Below are 21,658 nucleotides of genomic sequence, written 5' to 3'. Positions count from 1 at the left end.
GGAGAAGTACTCTGTGCTTAATGCTTGGCAGAATCCGTCATTAAGGAAACGCTCAGTGATGTCAAATTTTCTTTCATTACTGGGACCTAATTTTATTCAGAAGAAAAATTTGGGCTTTTGCCCAACTCAGAAAATTGCAAGGTAAGCAAAGTAACTTTGATTGAAATTCTAGACATCAGCCTATTTTAAGGACATTAGGATTCTAATGCAGACCCACCCTGTTTTCATTCCATTTGAAAGACTAGCATTTTAATTTATGATGCACATAAAATGTTGTCATCCTACTTACCCGTTTCTTCCAAACACAAATGAAACTTTGTGATGACAGCAGGTTGTTTGGAGATCAGAAAGCCATGTTTTTAACGGGTTCTCTTTTCTCCTCCCACTCCCCCATCGGGAAGAACTCCTTGACCAGAAGCGCACCGCTTCCCAACGATTCCCAGGCCCGCAGCGGGGCCCGGTTCCACACATCCTACGACAAGAGATACATCATCAAGACCATCACGAGTGAAGATGTGGCTGAAATGCACAACATTCTGAAAAAATACCACCAGGTAATTTTCCTTTATATTTGAAACTCTGACAAGGTTAACATTCATGACCTCTGGTCATCAAGGCCAAAGACTTAAATATTAAATATGTCGTCAGGAAGTGACGAGAACACATTTGGCATCAAAACTGCCTTTAGCTGGGCTTTTTATTTATATTATTTATTTTGCTCTTTAAGAAGTGTTTTTATTTTTATTTTTTTTATTTTTAATTTTAAAATATATTTTATTGATTTTTTTACAGAGAGGAAGAGAGAGGCATAGAGAGTTAGAAACATCGATGAGAGAGAATCATTGATCAGCTGCCTCCTCCACACCCCCTACTGGGGATGTGCCCGCAACCAAGGTGCATGCCCTTAACCGGAATCGAACCTGGGACTTTTCAGTCTGCAGGCCGACGCTCTATCCACTGAGCCAAACCGGTTTTGGCTAAAAAGTATTTTTATTGATTTTCAGTGAGGAAAGGAGAGGGAGAGATAGAAACAACCAATGATCAGAGAGAATCATTGATCGGCTGCCTCCTGCATGCCCCCTACTGGGAACTGAGCCTGCAACCTTGGTATGTGCCCTGACCAGGACTCAAACCGTGACTTCCTGGTTCATAGGTTGACACCTCGCAGGTCAGGCTAGCTGGGCTTTTTAAAAAATACTGTGGCCAGATTACTCAGTTAACATTCAGGAATGCTTATCCTCTGAAGATGATTAGTTATTAATAAAATGCTTTTAATCTAAATACTCTTCTGTTATAGTAGTTTCGATGCTTGCCAACCTGATTTTAAAATCGCTCAGCTTAAGATTTGGCAGCATTTCAAAAGTTTTTTGCACAGGTCAGAAATTAGGTGTTGACCTGTGAGTATTTATCCATTTACACCTCCAAATCCTATCCTGCTTACCTGGTTCCCAAAAGGCCCACCTCCACTCAACACCCTGGACAGTTCTTTCATTTTCACCCTTCAGCATTACTCCTTCATAATCACCTGGGGAAAGAACGAAATTACTCTTGGGAGCAGCAGTCCTTCCCTCCCTCCCTTCTGTTCCCTCCCTTCTGTTCCCTCCCACTCAAAATGAACAAATTGCACTGCAAGTTGCCTGGTGGAGCGCATGCTCCCAGACCTAGTGGAGCTGTGAGGTGCCTTACTGACTCTGTAGTAAGAGCATGAAGTCCAGTGTCAGACAAACCCAGGTTCAAATCCCAGCTCTGCCACGTACTAACCATATGACTTCTGGTCTTTGCAGCCTCTGTGTTTCCATTTATACAGTGGAGATAATAACAACAACGAAAATGAGTCCTAAAGATTAAACGGGGCGGGGGGGGGGGGGGTGTACCTCAGGTACTTAGCACAGCGTCTGCCATGCTCAAGGTGCTCAGTACAGGGTGATGGTAGTTGTTACCGAGTCGTACGACAATAACCAATAACAACTATGTCATCTCTAGAAACTGCAGTCTGATGGCATGACAGTGACTGTCGCTTGCCACATGGCAGCTATCATCTTCAGAACTGGTGTTTGAACACACGCTCGCACATGCTTGTAGAGTCCTGCTTCGGTTCCTTCGGTTCCTTTCTACCTAAACAGCTTCAGCCCCCCTCAAAGATCAAGTCTGGTTATCACAGGGGGTATTGAAAATAAAGTGCTATGGGCTCTGATTGTGTAAACCAGTGATTTTTTTTAATCTTCTTCACCTCATGGTATGCATAAACTAATTACTAAAACTGCAGCACACCCAAAAATGTATTTTTTGCCATTCTGACAAAAAATAGGCCTCCTTTTGATCCATTCACACTAGATGGCTACTGCTCTGTTGGCTGTTGTCATTTATTTATTTTTTTTAATTTATTGTAACAATCTAAGAAGAGGTCCCTGCTCCTGACTGAACAGTCAGGTACTGCATGTTTTAAGAAGTCTTATGGCACAGCAGTTGAAAATTGCTGCTCTGACATCATGAGTGTTTCTTGGCAGTTGCTTATTCTTCCAATCTTTGCAAATGTGATCAATTGTATTCTGCTTGCAGTAAAGTCTATGGATATCCTTGAGCTATGTGTTGTTTCCGGAAACTTAGAGCCACCCCTCATTTGTCTTCTAAAAACATTAGTCAGCCTCTAAATTCATTTAACATGTAACAAATCATTTATAACATCTGCTCCTTTTGAAACTTGTTCGATGGCGCTCATGCTGTTGCCTATTGTGAAGGAAGTTCCAAAGCGCCAGGATGGTAGCTGTGAGGGAGAAAACACCAGGGAACGAACTGGCTTCTGAATGAGTTAGATTACAGGAGGCAGCTTTTAATTAGTGACCTTTCAAACTGTCCGGTGTTTCATTTCTCTTCTTCTGAAGCATAGTGCATTATTTTTACACCTTTTAAAAATGTCTCAGAACTTTCAAATCAAAGAAATACCTCAATGGCTGATGAAAACATATTCTGATCAATGTCTGAATCCATTCTAATAAAATGACACATAGTTCAAACAGCAGCTTCTTGATGACAGCTTTGAATCAGAATTTCTTGACTTTACAGACATCACAATCTGAAACATTTTCTCTGGGGTGAGCTGACATGCAGGTTTGACATATCGTGTTACTTGAAGTACATTGGGGATCAAAAAAGGTGTTAATGTGCTCCAGGGGCTTTCAAGTCCTGAGAGTTTCTTTCATTTCCGCTGTGACAAAATAGTTATTTTCTTGATGTGTTCTTTAACCAGAATAGTCTGACTTATCTAACATTCACATTTTTCTTTCTTTTCATAAATGTTATTTTAAATATAACTTAAAGGGTCTTAGTGATTGAAAAATCCCGAACGTGAATATAATTTATAGTAAGTTGAAGAACTGGTTACTTAAGCCATCTCTGAACCTCAGTTTGCCCATCTACATTTCATTCATTCATTCGTTTGTTATGTATTTACTCTCAAACCAATTCCAGATAGGATATAAGGTGCCCTTCAAGAACTTCGAAATATAAGAAATAGTAAATAGGGAGGGGGGGGGGGAGGTAGAAAAGGGAAGGAGAGGTTGAAGACACAGAATGGAGTCTGGAGTGGGCCTCAAACTCACGCCACAAGACCAGCCTGTTTCCTACACTGAGGGCCACTCGTTTGACCCTCATTTCCTAGAAGCCAGAGTGGAAAGTGAAACCTGCGTAAATCAGTCACACAGCTGCTGCGCCTGAGATACAGAAGAATCCGGTGTTAAGGATACATATACCTGTTCTTGGTACTGAGGTCAGACAGGGTTACTTCCCAGACATTCCCCACAGAAAGGACAGGTGACATGACAGACATCATCCTTGCAGCCAGCCATGCCACCCACAGGAAAGTCATGGAGCTTTGGAAAAAGCCACCAGTGTAGGCTGCTGGACCAGCGTAGAGCTTACATCTAGTCAGCGCAGTTGTGCAGAGGAAGGATGCAGCGCTCCCGGGCCCCCAGCACTCTGCCAGCCCGGCCCAGGCAGGATTTGATGTTCTCCAGGCTGCCCTGCGCCCAGGCCACTCTCAGACAAGGTGTTGATGAATACTGCATGGGGCGAACTCAGCCTGGTGCGTTCTCCGGAGGAGCCGTTCCGTACGGTCGGACACGGGCCTCGCCATCTGTCATCCAGGAGAGGTCCTTCAGCGCTTTGTTCCCTATTCTATTCGGTGGTGCTCGGAGACACTGGAGATGGGGATTAGACCGTTTCTTGCCACTTTAAGTCGGCCTAGACTACTTTTAGGACTTATATTGAGTCACAGAAATTCTCTGTCTCTTGCTTGAGCGGTAACTGTCAATACTTCTATTTCTTCTTGGTTCTTTGTTTGCTTTTACCTTCTAATTTGCTGTGCTTCTGAATCGAGCTGGACAGGCAATGGGGTGTGTTCAAAGTGCATGTCAGGAGAGGGGATCGGCTTCCAGCAAGGGTATATCCTATGGGGCATACTGAAAAACTCTGGACACTTGATGGCCCTTCACTTCTCTCTCTCTCTCTCTCTCTCTCTCTCTCTCTCTCTCTCTCTCTCTCTCTCTCTCTCTTTTTTTTTTTTTTTAATGAAAGATACCCAGAGTTGCAGCTGTATTCTGGGTGATTAAAACTATTATTATAAGGCCAGCTTCTGGAGGAGTGGAACATTACTAGATATTTAAATAAATTCTTCCTGGGATTAATTTTCTGACAAGCCAGTCTCCCCAGCAATGAGGAGTGGGTGGCTCAGAGCGCAGACTCTGGAGCTGGCGGCTGCCTTCACACCCAGCTTTGCCCTTAACTAGCTGCGTGACTCTCTCCACCGCCCGGCTTCTCTGTAAATTTGGATAACAATGCCTCCTTCATTTTGTGTTGTGCTGTTTAGGTGCATTGATATCTATAATCTACTCAGAACAGTGCCTGACACGTGAAGTGTTATATAAGTGACTGAATAAGAGATTTAAATACCTACTCAGTTTCCCACAGCCCAGTATCCCACGCTTTAACGCTCATTAATTCTTTCCGTCCACTAGGGGGCCTGGTTTCTGGTAGAGTGTGACACTGAGGCACAATTAGAACATTTGAACCACAAGGGGTTAGGTTTTTCCCCCCTGAGCTCCAGCATCCTGCCTTAGTCTTTATCTGCTTCCAAATTCTATCCTAATTTCTACTCTGTTCTAAGAAAGGACAGCATCGTGTCTGAAACCAATAAAAGTTTTACATAAAACAGAGCAGATTTTTATGTCTCTTTTCCTTGATTAGGTTTCCTTTTTTATAGTTGGGAAAATAACTTAATGTTCATGTGTAAATACTCATTTTTTCAAATTTCTGTCAGGCTAGAACAAACTCAGGTCTCATAAACGGTGATTTTTTTTTTTCTTTCAACTGATGAGGTAAGCAATGTCAAAAGAGTATTAAAAAAGGAAAAATCAGTCAAGAACCTACTTGGATGTCTGATTTCTTCTAAACTGAGTGACTTTCCACTCCCCCTCCCCCTGAGCTGAATTCATTGGGAGTTTTGGTGTCATGTATTGTAGTTTTTACTTTTATTAAAATTAAGAATCAATGTCAATAATGTTTTAGAAATTTTTATGGGCAGGAACAAATTGCAGTGTAGATGATAAAAATATCACTAATAACTTTTACATTTTTGAAATGCAGGGGTTAAATTTATTTGCTTTTTGTAAAATGCTCAAATTAATAAATAACTTAAAAATATTTTCTTATTCTTTATATTTGGGAAATGATTAGTAACGAGCTGAATCTAGAAGTTGGTATGCCTAAAAAAATCTGAACTCCTTATTAAATAAGCTAGCTAGTGCCTCAGATTTCAGTAAAGGATTTTAGGGTGAGTGCTTGACTTTTCTAACCCTCCAGGGAGTACATCTTTTTTAAAATATATATATATATTTATTGATTTTAGAGAAGATGGAAGAAGGAGAGAGAGATAGAAACATCAATGATGAGAATCATTGATTGGCTGCCTCCTGCACACCCCCTACTGGGAACCAAGCCTGCAACTGGGCATGTGCTCTTGGCCAGAATCGTACCTGGGACCCTTCAGTCCTCAGGCTGACACTCTATCCATTGAGCCAAACCAGCTAGGGTGGGAATACTTCTTTTTATCCTGCTGTGAAGGACCATCATGTTGGCGTTATCATTAGCAGAAGTAGCCACGAATAGAAGAAAACTAAGAAAAAAGGCACCATAAAAGTAAAAAATTAAAATGAGAAATTTGGAGGTGTGGCACTGAAAGAGAAAAACTTATAAGAGCTTCTTAAACTGATCAAAGACAGAACACCACGCATTCTGTGAAAACCAGATTCTGTCTCACACACTCCCCCCATGACGCTGACGAAGCTGCCAGTACGTGGTGGCAAGGCCGTACCTGCTTTCTAGAACAGGAGGAACGTTCTGGGGTTGCTCTGTAGCTTTTTAGTTCCCCACCTGAAGGAGAGGCCAACTGAAATGGGAAAAGCCCGTTAACGTTTTAAGTCCTTAAGCTCCAAGAACTCTGTGACCAAAGGCAGGCTCCCCGCAGAGCCGCTGGGCCATCCGAAGCTGCAGGTGCCTTCCTTGCTTCCCTCTTGGAAATGCCGGGAAGGTGCCCGCCATCTCCGGTCCCTGTGACATGGGGGTGCCCCGGGAAGCTCTGCTTTGCAGACCAGGAGTCGCCCCTGGCTAATGGAGGCCGGGGGAGCCCTCTATCTCTCTCCCTTCCTCTCTGTAGAAAAGATCAATAAAATATATATATTTTTAAAAAACTTTATAAAATTTGGGTTATTTATTTATTTAATCATTCTAAAACAAAGCAATCCTTAATTTCAGGCTAGCTAACTTGCTTTTTTCTTTCTTTCCTTCATTCTTTTCTTCCTTCTTTCCTTCCTTCCTTTCTTTTATTTCATGTAAAGCATGCTGTAGTGATGTATAAACACAGCCAGACACAATCGGATTAGAGATTATTTAACCCTTCAAAAACTCTTAAGTGAAACAAGATTTTACATTGAAGTATTAATTCAATGCTATATTAAATTGTCACTTCAAGCCCCTAAAAAATGAGTGAAACATGATAATAACAGCAATTTCCAAAAGCCAGAGCCCAGGTTCACACTGTCATGTGGAGATATAAATATTTATCTGATGCAGTACATCACTTAGAGTCCTCTCTGCTGAAATCTTCAGTCAGCTGTGAATCTTTTAATGGCTTTTCATTTTGCATGAGAAGAGCAACAAATTGGGGATTCATAATATTTGTTATTCTTGTTCAGTGCCTACAAAGGAAACAGATCTTGTGACTGTTGTATTTTATCTTTTCTTTTTTAATTCTGATTTCACCACATCCATTTACCATTTTATTACAGTTCTAACAAGCCATGGTTATACAGGAAAAAGTAATCAGGAAGATTCATGAAGAGATTGAATTTGCACTTATTGATGACACATGAAATCATTTACACATAGATTTTTGAAAAGACAGAAAGAAGTGAAAATTGGTAGTGCTGGAACACAGGTTACAGACAAAACATTGCCAACGTTGAGAGCACTTCGAACAAAACAGAAGCCATCCTACATAATAAATGACCAGAGACTAGACCACTAATTCCACTTTATTATTTTTGAATTATTTATTTACAAGCTAATTAATGAATTAATAGTGTTTAAGTTATTGAAGGGAAAGTGCTCAGAGTTTTGATCCTAAAAGCAACAAGAGTGAGAAATATAATTTTTCAATGTTTTTATAACATTTACAAAAGATTGCCTGTCTTTATAAACAAATACATACTATGCAACATTATTCATTTTTGAAAAGTCTTTGTTTTAAGAGAGCCCTTGAAATTGGGGGTTTACATTATGCATTTAAAGTGGAATCCATTTCTCAGAGCATTTTAGGAATGTGTAGGGGGTCCTGGCAGCCTTCCTTCCTCGCCCCTTTCCTCTCCACCCCTCACTCCTGGGCCTTGGTTCATCTTGCTCCTTCTTGAGTCATCGGCAGTCCCCCAGTCTCATTTGCTCTTCACGTTCTTTACAAAAACCCTAGATGCCCAGTACTGTTATCACCCTTCTCCTATAAATACGGAGACACGGGAGGTTGACTGAGTCGCCCGGGTCACACAGCCCGTGACTGTGGACCCAGAGAGCTCCCTGCAGCGCGATGTGGCCGAGTCACGTCGAGAGCCCAGCTACAGCTGTGGCCGGGGATCTCACACCTCCCTGGTTGCAGAGTTGCTTCCAACTCCCTTCTTGTGGAAATTCTTATGGTTTTGCCCATGGACTTAGGGTTTGTGCACGGCATTTCCTGAGTCAGCTGTGGGAGAATCTGAGAGGATTAACATTCAAGCCCCTTTGTATCAACAACCACCTGCAAGGACATGTCATCCAGTGTCCCCCCCTTACCCCTGATGTTCACAGACCCAATGGAATTGCCTCACTGCCATGAAAGTGCACCCTTTTCCAGGGCCCCCACCCAGAAATTCAGTCGCTGGGTAGAGTTTTCTTCTGTAACGTTTTGACCTGTAAATGTTTACTAAACCTTTGGCACCAACTACAGCTTGGCACTACTGGAATCTAGTATGGTAGGCTTTGATATGGTTTGTGGTTTTGTACGTATTTATATACCCAGGAGTTACAAGGTTATTAAATCTATTTTTTTTTCAAGGTGGTCATCAAGTCTGATAAAAGAGCCATGCCTTTGAGAATGAGTACACGTAGAAATTTGCTGACATAGTAGTTCAAATTTGTGTATTTTTTTATATGTAGTAATTTATTTAATCTTAAAAGGTAGAGGAGTTGTAGAATGTAATCTGTATGTGTGTTTTTCCTTGGGGGGGCGGGAAGCTTTTCAGTGATTTCCTAGCATTCAGAAGGCCTCTTTAACATACTCATCCACAGGAATTATGGTTAGTATGCACTCTGAATCTGTATAGAGATTTGATCAAAGGCAGGCAGGACTTTTCAAAGATAAACCCTGATGAGAATAATCTGAGCAGAAGAGCACAAAGCAGGGTTAAGTGGCCAAACTGAATCTAGTGTGGGCCTCTCAGAGCCCGCAAAACACCTATACAGGGTTTCCCTCAGAGTAGACACAAGTACCTGTCTGTGAGTCAGCTTGGAGCATAAAGCAACAAGTAGGTATAGCACTAAAGTTTCTTACCAGAGTTTTGAATAAAAACAATAGTTATCATTGCCATCTGCAGTAGGAGGAAGAATATAGTAGAGTCATTGATATAGTATAGGCATTGAGTGGCATAGTTTGATACACTATTATCTGTAACCCTCACAGTAACCTCGAAGTAAAGATTATGGTGTCCACTTTCCAGAAAATGAAACTACAGTGATGAGTGATTTAGTAACTTGCCCGAGATCCACAGCTGGCAAATGGAGGCACCAGGACATGTCACATCTCTCTGGCCCACAAGCCTGTGTTCTTTCCGCTGGGCTCACTGTGCAATGCAGCACGACGGAGGCTCTCGGGTCTCCATGCTCCTGAGGCCCACCCAGCCATCTTCCTCAGAGCTGAGGGGCCACAGCCCGCTGAGTTCTTAGAGCAGAGTGGAGGCCAGGACCTCTTTACCACCTATTTTGTGTTAACAAAACTGAAGTTAATTTACTTTTTTTTTTTAAAAAAAGGAAAGAAGTGGAAAATGTTCCACTGATCTGACTTCAAATTAAGAACAACTTGAGATGAAAGTACTCAGAAAATATGTCAAATTAAAATATGTACAATAGCTCAAGAAAAAAGCGAGAGGAAAAAACTCATGGGCACAGTCAGCAGTGTAAGGATTGCTGGGGGAGGCGGGATGGGGGAGGTAGAGGAGGGAATGGGGGTATAAATGGTGACGGAAGGAGACTTGACTTGAGGTGATGAACACACCATAGAGTGTACAGGTGATGTGCTGTAGAATTGTGGACCTGAAACCTGCATAATTTTGTTAAGCAGTATCACCCTGATAAATTCAATAAAAAGGAAAAAACATTTAAATGTAGCTCAATTATGGTTAGTAAGATTAAAAAAAGAAAAAGGCTAGGAGTATCTCTAAAATGTGCCAAACTCTAGGTGGCAAAAATCTAGCCATACTGATGCTGTTCATCTTTTCTTTAATAATAAAAACTAAGACTAAAACAAAACAAAATAACACTTCTTAAGATGGTTAATATTATCAAGAGTTGATGATAGACAGTGTTTAGCACTAGAAAGTTTGAAAGGGCATTCTAATTCTTAAAATGTTCATTAAAAAGAGATAAATTTAAGCAATGTAATTATAAAAAGGAAAAAAGCAAAGATGACCCATAAGTCATTATCGGGGCTTTGGGGAAGGAAGGTGGAAGCCCTCAGGAGAGTGTAATTTATTTCACTTTGAAGTTCTCACAGAAAGAACCAGTCACTGTTATATCCACGTTTTAACTTTACAAACTAGTATAAATGTTAGGGGAAAAAACATATCTTTGGATATAAAGTTGAAATTTTCATATATATATCTGTAATAATAAAATATGCTAATTAGACTGGATAGCCAAACAACCTTTTAGATGTCATTCTGGACATTTTTCTGGATGAAGTAATGGCAGTGGGGCTGAGGCAGAGGCAGTTAGGGGCATAACTTCTTGCAAGCAGGCAGGCAGGAAGTTAGGGGCGATGAGGCAGGCAGGCAGAGGGGTTGGGGCAATCAGGCCGGCAGGCAGGCAAGCAGTTGGGAGCCAGCCATCCCGGATTGCAAGAGGAACATCTCCCGAGGGGTTCCAGATTGAGAAAGGGTGCAGGCCAGGCTGAGAGAACCATTCCCCTCGTATGAATTTTGTGCACCAAACCTCTAGTGTGTGTGTGTGTGTGTGTTTGACAGATCCTGTATTAAGCAGTATAAACATGGTTATTTTCTATAAATAGGACCTTCATCATTGGAGGGTTACTTCGTATAAACAACCAGAGGCAGAAGAATTACATTTTACATCTGAAAGACCATCTTTTGACTGGATAATTTTTTTTTCCTTTTTCTTTCTCTCCTATGCAGTATATAGTGGAATGTCATGGAATTACCCTTCTTCCCCAGTTCTTGGGCATGTACCGGCTTAATGTTGATGGAGTTGAAATATATGTGATTGTTACAAGAAATGTGTTCAGCCACCGTTTATCTGTATATAGGAAATACGACTTAAAGGTGAGATTCATTTTATTAATTCTTCTTAAGTAATTAAGCTTACTCATCCACATTGTAAATGTTGTAAATGATCATGGGGAACCTTTTTTCTGCCGAGGGCCATCTGGATATTTATAACATTATTCTCGGGCCATGCAAAATTACCAACCTAAAAATTAGCCTGCTATACTTGGTCAAACATTTAACTAACTCACTCCTAATGCCTTGGCAGGGCCAGACCAGTAGATTTTTCAGGCCTTTTATGGCCCTTGAGCTGGACGTTCCCTACCGGTGGAAGGGCTCAGAGCTCAAAGCCACCGGGCAACTGGCAATGCACTTCTTCATGTTAACCAAGGATCACTCGCTGGGTTTACCGGAAGACAATGCACATATTAGAGACACCATGTCTAGTTTATTCAACAAATGTTTATTGAACTCCAGCCACATACCAGGCACTGTTTTTAGATGCCAGGAATAGTGTGATGAACAATACAAAGCAAAACTTCATTCAAGGACCTGACTTTCTGGTTGGTAAAGACAGACAAAAAGTGAAAGTAGTGAGGAAATCACATAGTAAATTAGGAAGTAGTAGGGCTCTGGATAGAAGTAAAGACAGGGAAGAGGGAGAAAGAAGGCAGTTCTAAATAGGGTGTCAGGTAGGTTTCCCTGAGAAGCTGCGTGGAGCAGACCTGAAGGAGGCGAGGGAATGAGCTGAGGGAGAGCATTCCTGGCAGAGGGAACAGCCCAGAGACAAGCGATTTCAAAGACATTGAGTGAGAGGCGACCACTGGAAATGTCCAGGGGAGTGAGATGGTCTGACTTCTCGGATCACTGACTTAGAGGCAGAGTGTCCACATTAGGATTCAGCCACTATGACCTGCCTGCATGGCAAATCCAACTTGGCCATTTCTGTAAACAAAGTTTTATTGGAATATCGCCATGCCCATTGTTTCTGTGTTGGGTGTGGCTGCCTGAGTGCTGCAGTGGCAGAACTGAGCAGTTATCTCAGGAATTGTTTGGGCCCACACAGCCTGGAACATTTACCCTCTCACTCTTTTCAGGAAAAGTTTGCCGAACATTGGCCTTCACCAGTGGACCCCACACTTTTTATCTTAGACTCCTTTACAATCTTAAAAGAGGATCCCCCACCCCCCCAAAAAAATGTGCTTATGTAGGTTATGTCTATTGATATTTGCAGGGTTAGAAATTAATATGAGAAATTTTAAATACTCAGTTTATTTAAAATAATAAAGTAGTTGCATGTTAGCATATTTTTATGAAAAATACAGTATCTTTCAAATAAAAACATTGAGACACGTGGCATTGTTTTACATTTTTGCAAATCTCTTTAATGTCTGGCTTTTATTAAATATGAGGTGGTTGAATGTCTTATCTAGTTCTGTTGTCAGTCTATTGTTATTGAAGTGTATGAAGAAAGTCAGACCTTATGCAAATATGTAATAGGAAAAGGAGAAACGTGAGTCTTAATAACTTTTTCAGAAATTTGTGTATTGTTTTTTGATATTCAAGCATCTGACAAATGGCAATTTGTCAAAGTTTGTGTGGAATGTGGACTCTGCAGTCACATTTGAACTCTCTTCATTTGAAGCCATTGGTCTGTTTGCATGCATTGGTCTGAATACATCATGCTTTGGTCGTTTGGAACGGATCTATACATATAAAAGCCTAAGTGGCCGCCCGCTGACCAGACAATGGCTGTTAGCTATGACATGCACTGACCACCAGGGGGCAGATGCTCAATGTATTATAGGAGCAAAAACCACAGGCATGGAAACATGGAACAGAATGATGAATCTCAGAGGAAAGGGTGGGAAGAGATTAACCAAAGATCTTATATGCATACTAGAGGCCCGTTGCATGGATTCATCCCTCAGCCTGTCCCTCTCACAATCTGGGACACCTCGGGGAATGTTGGAGAGCCGGTTTTGGCCTGATCCTCGCAGGCCAGGCTGAGGGACCCCACCTGTGCATGAATCCCTGCACCGGGCCTCTAGTTTTTACATAAAAGCTGAGATTTTACCACTGGCTACGAAGTACTGTTAGTTGTTTTCTGTGAAGTGACAGCTCACAGTCCCCCTGCATAGCCTGTAGCCCAGAAGCTTCAGTTATCTTAGAACAAATATCTGACAAAATCCAGATATAAATAAATATAGATTGTCAGCTGTTCTTTCAACTAAACATGTTGTTTCATAAAAAACTAGCTAGTTCAACTCATAACTCAAACCATCACAAAAATAACTGTTCTTAAACCATTTCTTTTTTTAAGCAGAAATATATATATATATGTATATATACCTTCCATATAGATTATTAAAAAGATGTATACCGCAGGGTCAATATTTAATAAAAACAAATTTCATTGCTTCTTTAGGACATTTGTGTATTTAGATACAGACACAGACACAGACACAGACACAGACACAGATACAGATATATTATGATAAACTCTACTAGTGCCATGTGGTACCACTGCTGGATTTGTTCTAAGCTGCCAGCAGTTTCACCCACCATTGTTTTTGCAATATTCACACAAATATCAAGACAGTGAGCAAGGCAAATAACACTCATTTATAGGTGTTTCTCTCCTTTTCACATCCAGCGCAGAAAGAGAGCCCGGGTCCAGTTCCTGAGTAGAAGAGCTGGGGATTGAGAAATAAATAAAAGAAAGAGACAGGATACGAAGATAGAAGGAAAAAGCTGGGAGCCGGTTGGGACCACCATCCTCACTGATGGAGGGATAGGGACCCAGAGCCAACGCAGCGTGTTTATTTATATTCCAAATACCAGGGGGCTTCACCAAAAACTTAGGATCGAAGGAGCTTGGTGGGCCCAGGTTCTATTCATTCCCTCATTCCCAGTGTTAGACTGGGCTTACATATCAAAGTGCACTGCCCAACACCTGGGCAACAATAAGAGTCAATGCTGGTAACACCCTTGCCTCTTTGGCAAAGCGTGTTCCCAGGGCGTGGCTTTGCCTTTCGCCGCTGGGTTCAGCTGACAATAATTACAGAATGCCCGTGTGCCTTCCCAAGCTCTGTCTACATCTCATTGTTATTATAAAGGTAGTTTTGACTTTGCAGACCCCCGAGAGAGTCTTGGGACCCCAGAGTGCTGAACCACACATTTTGAGAAATGTTGGTGTAAGGAAGGGAACATTGTCTAGGTTTATCTTCTACCTTCCGGAGTTCAAATGAATAAGGCTTTCCAAATACAGCCTCGGTCTGTCCTGTCTTGAAGTCAAAGCCACTTTGTTCACTGCCGATGCCCCTGGTGGAAACTCCAGCCGCCACCCCGGGCTCTTTGGCACCAGCTCTGTCACGAAGCTCTGTTCACTGATCTGACTCTCCCATGGGAGATGCCAGAGTGACCTAAAGCCACGGGACCTGGTTTTATCACTTGTCAGCTGTGTGCAAGTTGTTGAACCTTTATAAGCCTCGATTTCTTCATCTGTAAAGTGGGGATAATTTTACCTACCTTTGATGGGTTGTTGTGAGGATTAAATGAAATATGTACATGTCAAGTGCAGCATGATGGATAGCATACAGAACTGGTCAATGAATTTTGGTTATCTTACCCATTCTACTAGTCAATAAGTGACTCAAAGGCCAATTTTTTGTCCTATTTGCTTTTTTATCCCCCTGAAATGTCTAAGATAGTGTATCTAGTAAATATATCCTGACGTAAATTATACTTGTAGACTGGATATTGTAGTTTTAACTTGCTTTGGACTCGATATTGTAATTTTAACTTCCATCTCCCTTTTTAGCTTATGGGATGGATGGTTGTATTTTGCCAGTACTTTCCATTGTGATGGGACCTGGACATCTGACATCATTTCATGGCTCTAACTCTTGACCTTAACTTACTGACCTTTTCTATTTTTTGTTTTAGTTTTTTTATTCTGAGTTCATTTAAACTTGGGTGAGATTTTTACAGGCTAACGATCTGCATTTAACACAGAGATGAAGCCTCACGGAGAATCCTGAACAGGGATATCCTGGGGGGGGGGGGGGGGGGGGGGGAGAAAAAACACTGACCAAAAACTCAGTTAAAGATACAAAAAGGAATAAATCCATTTTTCCTCTATCCAGTAGCATAGCAGTGTCCCGCCCCCCCCCCCTTTTTTTCCATTTGGGGTCATTCTTTGTAAGAAATCAGTGAACAAAGGAAGGTACTTGTGGTCCGTATTCAAGGATCCCCGAAGGAACGAATACAGACCGTTGTTAAATGACGGCTGCTGGACTCCGCCCTGCGGGCCTGCGCTCTGGTGTGGAACAGGCCACAGGTTTTCCTTCATGAACGATTCACACTGTCCTCCTTCATTTGGTGGGTCAGTACCCCCCCTCTCCCCCGGCATACCCCCAGGAAACTTCAAGCACTTTCCCTGGGCTGGCAACAGGGTCTCTCAGACCTACCAGGCCCGGGAGTGCTGAGCACCAGGAGGATGGAGACTGGACAGGGGGACACTCCAGCCTGGTCTCCGCTCCCTTCCCCCAAACAGGCGTCTTCTCTGACTGCACCTCCTCACCTGTGAGTTACACATTCTCATCAGTGACTGAGCGGCTTAAATGGGAGATGGTCATGGAGTAAAGGTTTTGATTTTTTTAAAGAATAGCCCATCTAGAAGTTACTTTAATCCCCCCCCCCCCCAACCCCCAGTCACATGTAAGTCTGTTAATGATTGGCTAATGCAAGTATTCCCGGGCAATACGTGGCTGTGAAGGAGGTAGTCAGGCCAGCGAGCAGCTCCCTGTGTAGTTGGGGTGTCCAGTGCTGAGGGGAAGGGAGAGAGGGAACTGGTCTGTGACCTGGTGAGCGCCGAGCACTACTGAGTGAGGCACCGCAGTGGGCACTGGAGAACGCAAAGCTTAAGCAGTTCTGGTTAGGAATTCACTGGCCATTTGTTTCCCAACTTTTCTTTCACTTTAAAATCTCCCACCCTGAGGCATCGATCTGGAAACCAGTGCAGCAGAGGGGAGATTGCTGAGATGAAGGGCTGTGTTTTCTTCCTCTTTATAGCTCTGTGCCCACCCCTGGCCCCTGGCCCAGAAGGGGTGCATGTAGAGGTGTTGTGAAGGGACCTCTGAGGGGAAGGGGGGGGCCGGAACGCACCACAGGGGTCCCACTCAGAGTAACTGAGGAGAGCGTGATCGTCAGTAACTAAAACGGGAGCGAGGCAGTGAGAGGGCGAGGGCGGGCCCACACCTGGAAGACGTGATGCGGGATGAGAGGCATTTGATGCCCCAGCGGTCCCTGCGGCCAGCAGGTGGCCCGCTTCGCCTTTGAATAGCATTACACCAGCCATTTCTGGCCAGAGTTTAGAAAGTGACCGTCCCAGTGATCGCCCGATTTCCAGCAGGGAAACTAGGACCAGGGAGAAGGCAGCACGGGTGACGTGACGGGGAGGGAGGCTCGGAGGGAGTGGGCGGGAACACGTGCAGGCCAGGCAGGGCAGTGGCCAGGCAGGGGCCGGCGCTCCCGCAGGACGAGCTCCAAAGCAGAGTCTGCGCTCATGGATCGGCGTGCTCTGCCCTGGGACGTTCGCGCATTTTAAGCATGACACGCAGGGCCTCTCACGTGCAAGCTTTTATTGTTTCTTTGTGTTTCAGGGCTCTACAGTGGCGAGAGAAGCTAGTGACAAAGAAAAGGTAAGTGCCCGGCCATACCCCTCGCCGTGATCCTCGGGGCGGGCTCGAACTGGACCTCTCATTTCATCCTTCCTCCGACTCCGCCGCGGTGCTTTTCCCGTGTGCACCAGAGAAGCACATTTTGGAACTGGAGTGTGTCACTTCACCCCTCTTCCTCGGATCAGCTGTCCATGCCTCTAGGCTGAATAAGGAAGTGGTTGTTCGTTTCGGTGCAGTGGGAAGAGACAGTTCACGTGCCATGTGGTCTTGCAAACGCTGCCGCCTGCACAGTAACTCATGGCCAGCACCGGCAGGGGCAGCTCAGCAGCAGGGTCCTAAGTCTACACGTGACCACTGAGGAGCCGGGCGTGACCGAGCAGGTTTCTCTGCCTCTGTGCGCCCCAGTTTCTCACCGGTAAAATGCTGGCTTCCATTAGCCTTACACTCCTTTCCAACTGTAAAATGTTAAGATTTGATTCAAGTATTTTTCACTTAAAGAATTAGGCAGGAGACTTTGTCTTTTTATGTTTTCCCTGAGTCACTGGGCAGTAGGAAATTTAAAGTATATTTAGTTTATTATGCAAGATTGTAGACAGATTTAGCGTCAGTCAATTTGATTAAGAATTTGGAAAGTGCTTTGACTGAAATGGACATTGCTTATATGATAGGCATCTCTATACCCTCAGTCATTATTCCTCACCTTGAGAAGTGTCTTTTTCTCTTCTTTTAAATAAACCATCTGAAAGCTGGGGCTCAGGTTTTTGTTTTTGAAATTAAATTCTTTGAGGATGATATAATTCAGTTCTGTTTGAGTTTTATGGATCTGGAAACCTAGTTCATTCAGAAGGTTTGTGAATGTCTCTGTGGTCACTATCCTAGCTTCAGGGGCCGAAATAATGAACTGTGCAGTTACATCTAGCAGGAGCTGTCTTCATAGGAAGTAACAGTGTCATGTGACAAGTACTTCCACAGGAAGCACGCAGCAAGAGCGCCTGACCCCAGCGTGGGGGGGCCAAGAGAGGCTTTCTGGAAGAGGTGGCATGTAGGAAGTTGCAGTGTAAGTAGGAACTAACCAGGGAAAGGCCATCAGAGCAGCATGTGCGTGATGAGAGCGGGTGTGCTTGGTGCGTATTCTGGAGGGTAAGATGCAGCCAGGAAGCTGGGCCAGTGGAGAGGCCGTTGAAATAACCCAGATGCGATGTTGATCGGAGCTAGGACATTGGAATATGATAGGTTACGGAGCGATTTAGGAAAAGAACCCAGAGGTTGAATGTGGGAGGTGAATGGTTCCAGGGAGCGTGTGTGGAGGGAGGGCAGGATGAAGGGCGGCTCCCAGTGTCTGGTTGGGGTAGTTGGGCATTGGTTTCACTGTCTGGGAGAGGGAGCAGAGTGGAAGGAGTGGTTTGAAATGTCTTGTGGCATCAGAACAGAGGTGCCCAATGGGCATGAGAGGCTGCAGAGAGTTTTGACGGGAAGAAATGGCCCGGGAAACCTCATGGGAGGGATGATCAGCAGACAGGGAAGTCAATGAGGTCACTCTGGGCGAGTGTAAGGAGCAGGAGGAGAGGCGTGTCTGGAGCAGGCTCAGGGGGACATCATCATTTATGGCTGATGGATAACGGAAGAGAGACTTGCAAAAGATCAGCTAAAGACATAGGAGATGACCCAGGAAAGTCTGGGTCATCTTCCAAGTATTTATTAAGCATCTGTAATTTTGCCAAGCATTATGAGAGGTGCCTCAGTGAAAACTGACCCCACTCTCATGAAATTTGCACTCTTAATATTGTCCCAGAAGCCAGAGGGAGAGAACTTTCCCAGTATTGGACTTCTGCAAGGTCAGGCAGGACGAGGACTAAGTGATTTATTATTCATTGGACTTGTCAACAGGGAACTCCCTGGCACCCTTCCTTGTCAGTGACAATGGGTGGGTGTAGCAGAAGCTAGATAGCAGTGGGTTAAGAAGAGAGAAGAGAAAATGAAATGGTAGGTCCTTCTTTGACCACTTGTACGTTTACTGTACACTAGTGAATATAATTTTACACTTCCAACCTCCATGTAAATCACTCTGAAGACACCGGCTTTGGCCAAAGAAGCAAAAACAGTGGCGCATGCCTGGTTGTGGGCTCCATCCCCAGTGTGAGGTGTGCAGGAGGCAGCCAATCAGTGATTCTCTCATCACTGATGTTTCTATGTCTCTCTCCCTCTCCCTTCCTCTCTGAAATCTATATATATATATATATAATATATATTTAATACATATGAATCCTATGAAGTATGAAGATGAAGAAAGAAATATTCACTACACTAACAAAAATATTATTTTGGAGTTAAATATGGTACGAACATTCTGAGTCTTGATTTAACAATAAAAAAGTAGTGAAGTAAATTATTTGGTTTCGTACCCTGCTGGCAAAACAGCCCATTCCTATTTCCTCCATTTGTGGAAAGCAGGCATGTTTGTAGCTGCGTCCCACGTCCCTGTAGTTACACTGTGTACATTAAAGTCGCCTGCACAGTCGCCTGGGGAAGAACCGTGCTTTACTTTCCGGGCTTGGAACTCATGAAAGCTCTTCTTGCAGAAGAAGAGGTGCCTCAAACCCCCTCTGTCTTGGGTCATAAGTGCTCCCTGGGAGGGGGCGATAGATAATCTCTGGGAGATACGGGATGTGAGAGTTATTAACATTGGTCATTGATGGAGTGCCTGCAATAGGAGGGGAGGTCTCTTGGAAACGGCAGCCACAATGAGGTAACATTGACTCAACTGCAACACACAAAAACCAATGTATTAATGGCACGGAACACATAAACCCATTGGGTTTTTAAGTCCCGCCCTTCCCCCACCCCAATTTTTGCACCAATGATCAGGTTTTCTCTCCATGATCATTACTTTTTTTAACTTGTCCAGAAATCATGCTATTTTTTGTCTTCACAAATAAAACTAACTTTCATCCCTGTTACCTTAATTAGAAATATTTGGAAGATGGCTAAAAACATTTGTTTTCTACGTGAAACCGAATGATTTGTAAGAATATTATTTCCATTGCTCTCACTGTGTAACCACGTTCTCTACAGAATGATTATCCTGGTGCAGAGAACAATTTTCATAGAGGATCTCCATCAACATCGCTTAACTCATAATCTGGTTCTTTGTTTTTCTTCACTTGACTCATTATAACTGCTTTAATTCCCTATACTTTTATACGCGGTGACAAGTTTTACAACTGTCATTTCAGATACTTAGTGATAGAGCGCAGACAAGCCCCTTCCCTTCGATTTCAGCTTGACATGTAATTAGTATGATTTGCATTAGCATAATAATGAAGGCGAAACTGAAGGAAATAAAGAAGTTATATTCCAACTAAAAATGGGATCACTTTCATGGCAACAAGTATCAGAACATGCATGTACAGATGTCTTGAATTAAAAAAAAAGAAAGAAAGAAAGAGAACGGCATTTTTTCTTCTTTTTTTAAACCGCTTTCAAATTCTGACAGCTGCTATGACTTGCTTTATTCTTTCATTCTTCCCTTTTTAATGGAAGGGCATCTCCCACTCACAGCTCCAGCAGCGTAGCGTCCTCTAAATGAGACAGAGAAATGCGAATCTCCCTGGTGGTCGATCTTTTCACAGCTGCGCTGCAATTCCAGTGTGACATCAAATTAGTAATTATAGCTGAGCGAACTGCTTTTTACCAAATGACAGCCTTAGCGTGCTGCCAGCAAGCAAGCTCCTCAGCGGGAAATCCGGGGAAGTAAAAGAAAACATAACTGGACTCACTTGATTTCTGAGGGATCTGACCTGACTCTTTTAAAAGCCCATGTTCCCGAGAAAGCGAGGCCTGGGGATTTACACAAATATGCATTTTGTCCGTCGTCCTGCACAGTTCTTCTCAAAACTCACGTCTGATGCTATTAGGGAAAGTAAAGGCTGTGTGGCGGAGTCCGAGGGTCCCAAGAAGAAGATTCCCTTTAACATACGTCCTTCTCCCTGGGACCCATCGGAAAGAAAACAGCTGCCCTGCGATTGGCATTTGTATAACGATATTGGCAATAATCACTGTTGACACTTTGGTAATGGGCTACAGCGCGCCGCCTTGTCGATTCTCGGGCACTGTGAATCGCACAGGCAATTAAGTGACCGTCACCCTCGCTGACATTTTACCTATTGCTGACTGAAGGCTCAAGGAGAATTGATTGCTAATACCCTTACACCGAGAGATGCTTTCCTAAAGCAGTGCTCAGCATTTCTTTCGTGATCTTCACATTGTTACACATTCTAATTGATTACTGCCTCTCTCTGGCTCTTCGGGCTGCAGCCATTAGGCAGGCTCGGAGCGCGGGGCCCAGAAGCACAGCCGCCTGTGGCCATCAGCTCAAGAGTGCTTCTTCCTTTTCCCTGTTCGTGGAGGGTCATGGAAAGGGGGGGTGTCCAGGTGTCTAGGCCTGGCCCAGCGGATGCGTTAGCCTTCTGTAAAATTTCTTTTCTTCCGAAGCGGAAGTGAGTCACTTCTGCTGGCCAGCCACTGTGAGGCACCCTCCGCAAGCACCCACCGTGCAGGGGCGCTCTCCCCTCAGAGCAGAGCGGGGCCTGTTCCTCAGACCTCGCGTTAAAGGCAGCTCTGGTCACGTCTGCTCTGTGGCCCACAGATGCTTTATTAGAGGGGGTTTGGGGAGAAAGACTCCAAACGCAGTGTTAGGAACACTGAGTCCTACCCCCTCCCCCGCTCTGCCATTACTGGGAGTTTGGGGGCTTGGGGATAAGTCATTTGACTTAGTCCTCACTTGTAAAATTAAAGGATTCGATGGTATCATTGGACCTCACACTTCCGTGTTTATAAGAACCTCTGGTTTCACATGACACGTCCCCTCCTCCCGGGGTGCCCTTCAGCTGCAGGCTTGAC

The 21,658-nt window shown here is 43.6% G+C and overlaps 1 protein-coding gene across 1 annotated transcript in view; it reads left to right on the top strand.

Moving 5' to 3' along the window:
• PIP4K2A (phosphatidylinositol-5-phosphate 4-kinase type 2 alpha) overlaps positions 1-21,658 on the top strand; it is a 153,897-nt gene that overhangs the window by 108,206 nt on the left and 24,033 nt on the right. Inside the window, exons 4-6 of the mRNA XM_036459930.2 lie at positions 402-554; positions 10,986-11,132; positions 16,742-16,780. Of these exons, the coding sequence (XP_036315823.1) occupies positions 402-554; positions 10,986-11,132; positions 16,742-16,780 (339 nt within the window). The remainder of the gene's footprint in view (positions 1-401; positions 555-10,985; positions 11,133-16,741; positions 16,781-21,658) is intronic.

This window comes from Pipistrellus kuhlii, unplaced genomic scaffold (genome assembly GCF_014108245.1).
Source record: "Pipistrellus kuhlii isolate mPipKuh1 unplaced genomic scaffold, mPipKuh1.p scaffold_m20_p_1, whole genome shotgun sequence".
NCBI classification, from domain to species: Eukaryota; Metazoa; Chordata; class Mammalia; order Chiroptera; family Vespertilionidae; genus Pipistrellus; species Pipistrellus kuhlii.
This window is presented reverse-complemented; position numbering and strand designations above follow the sequence as displayed.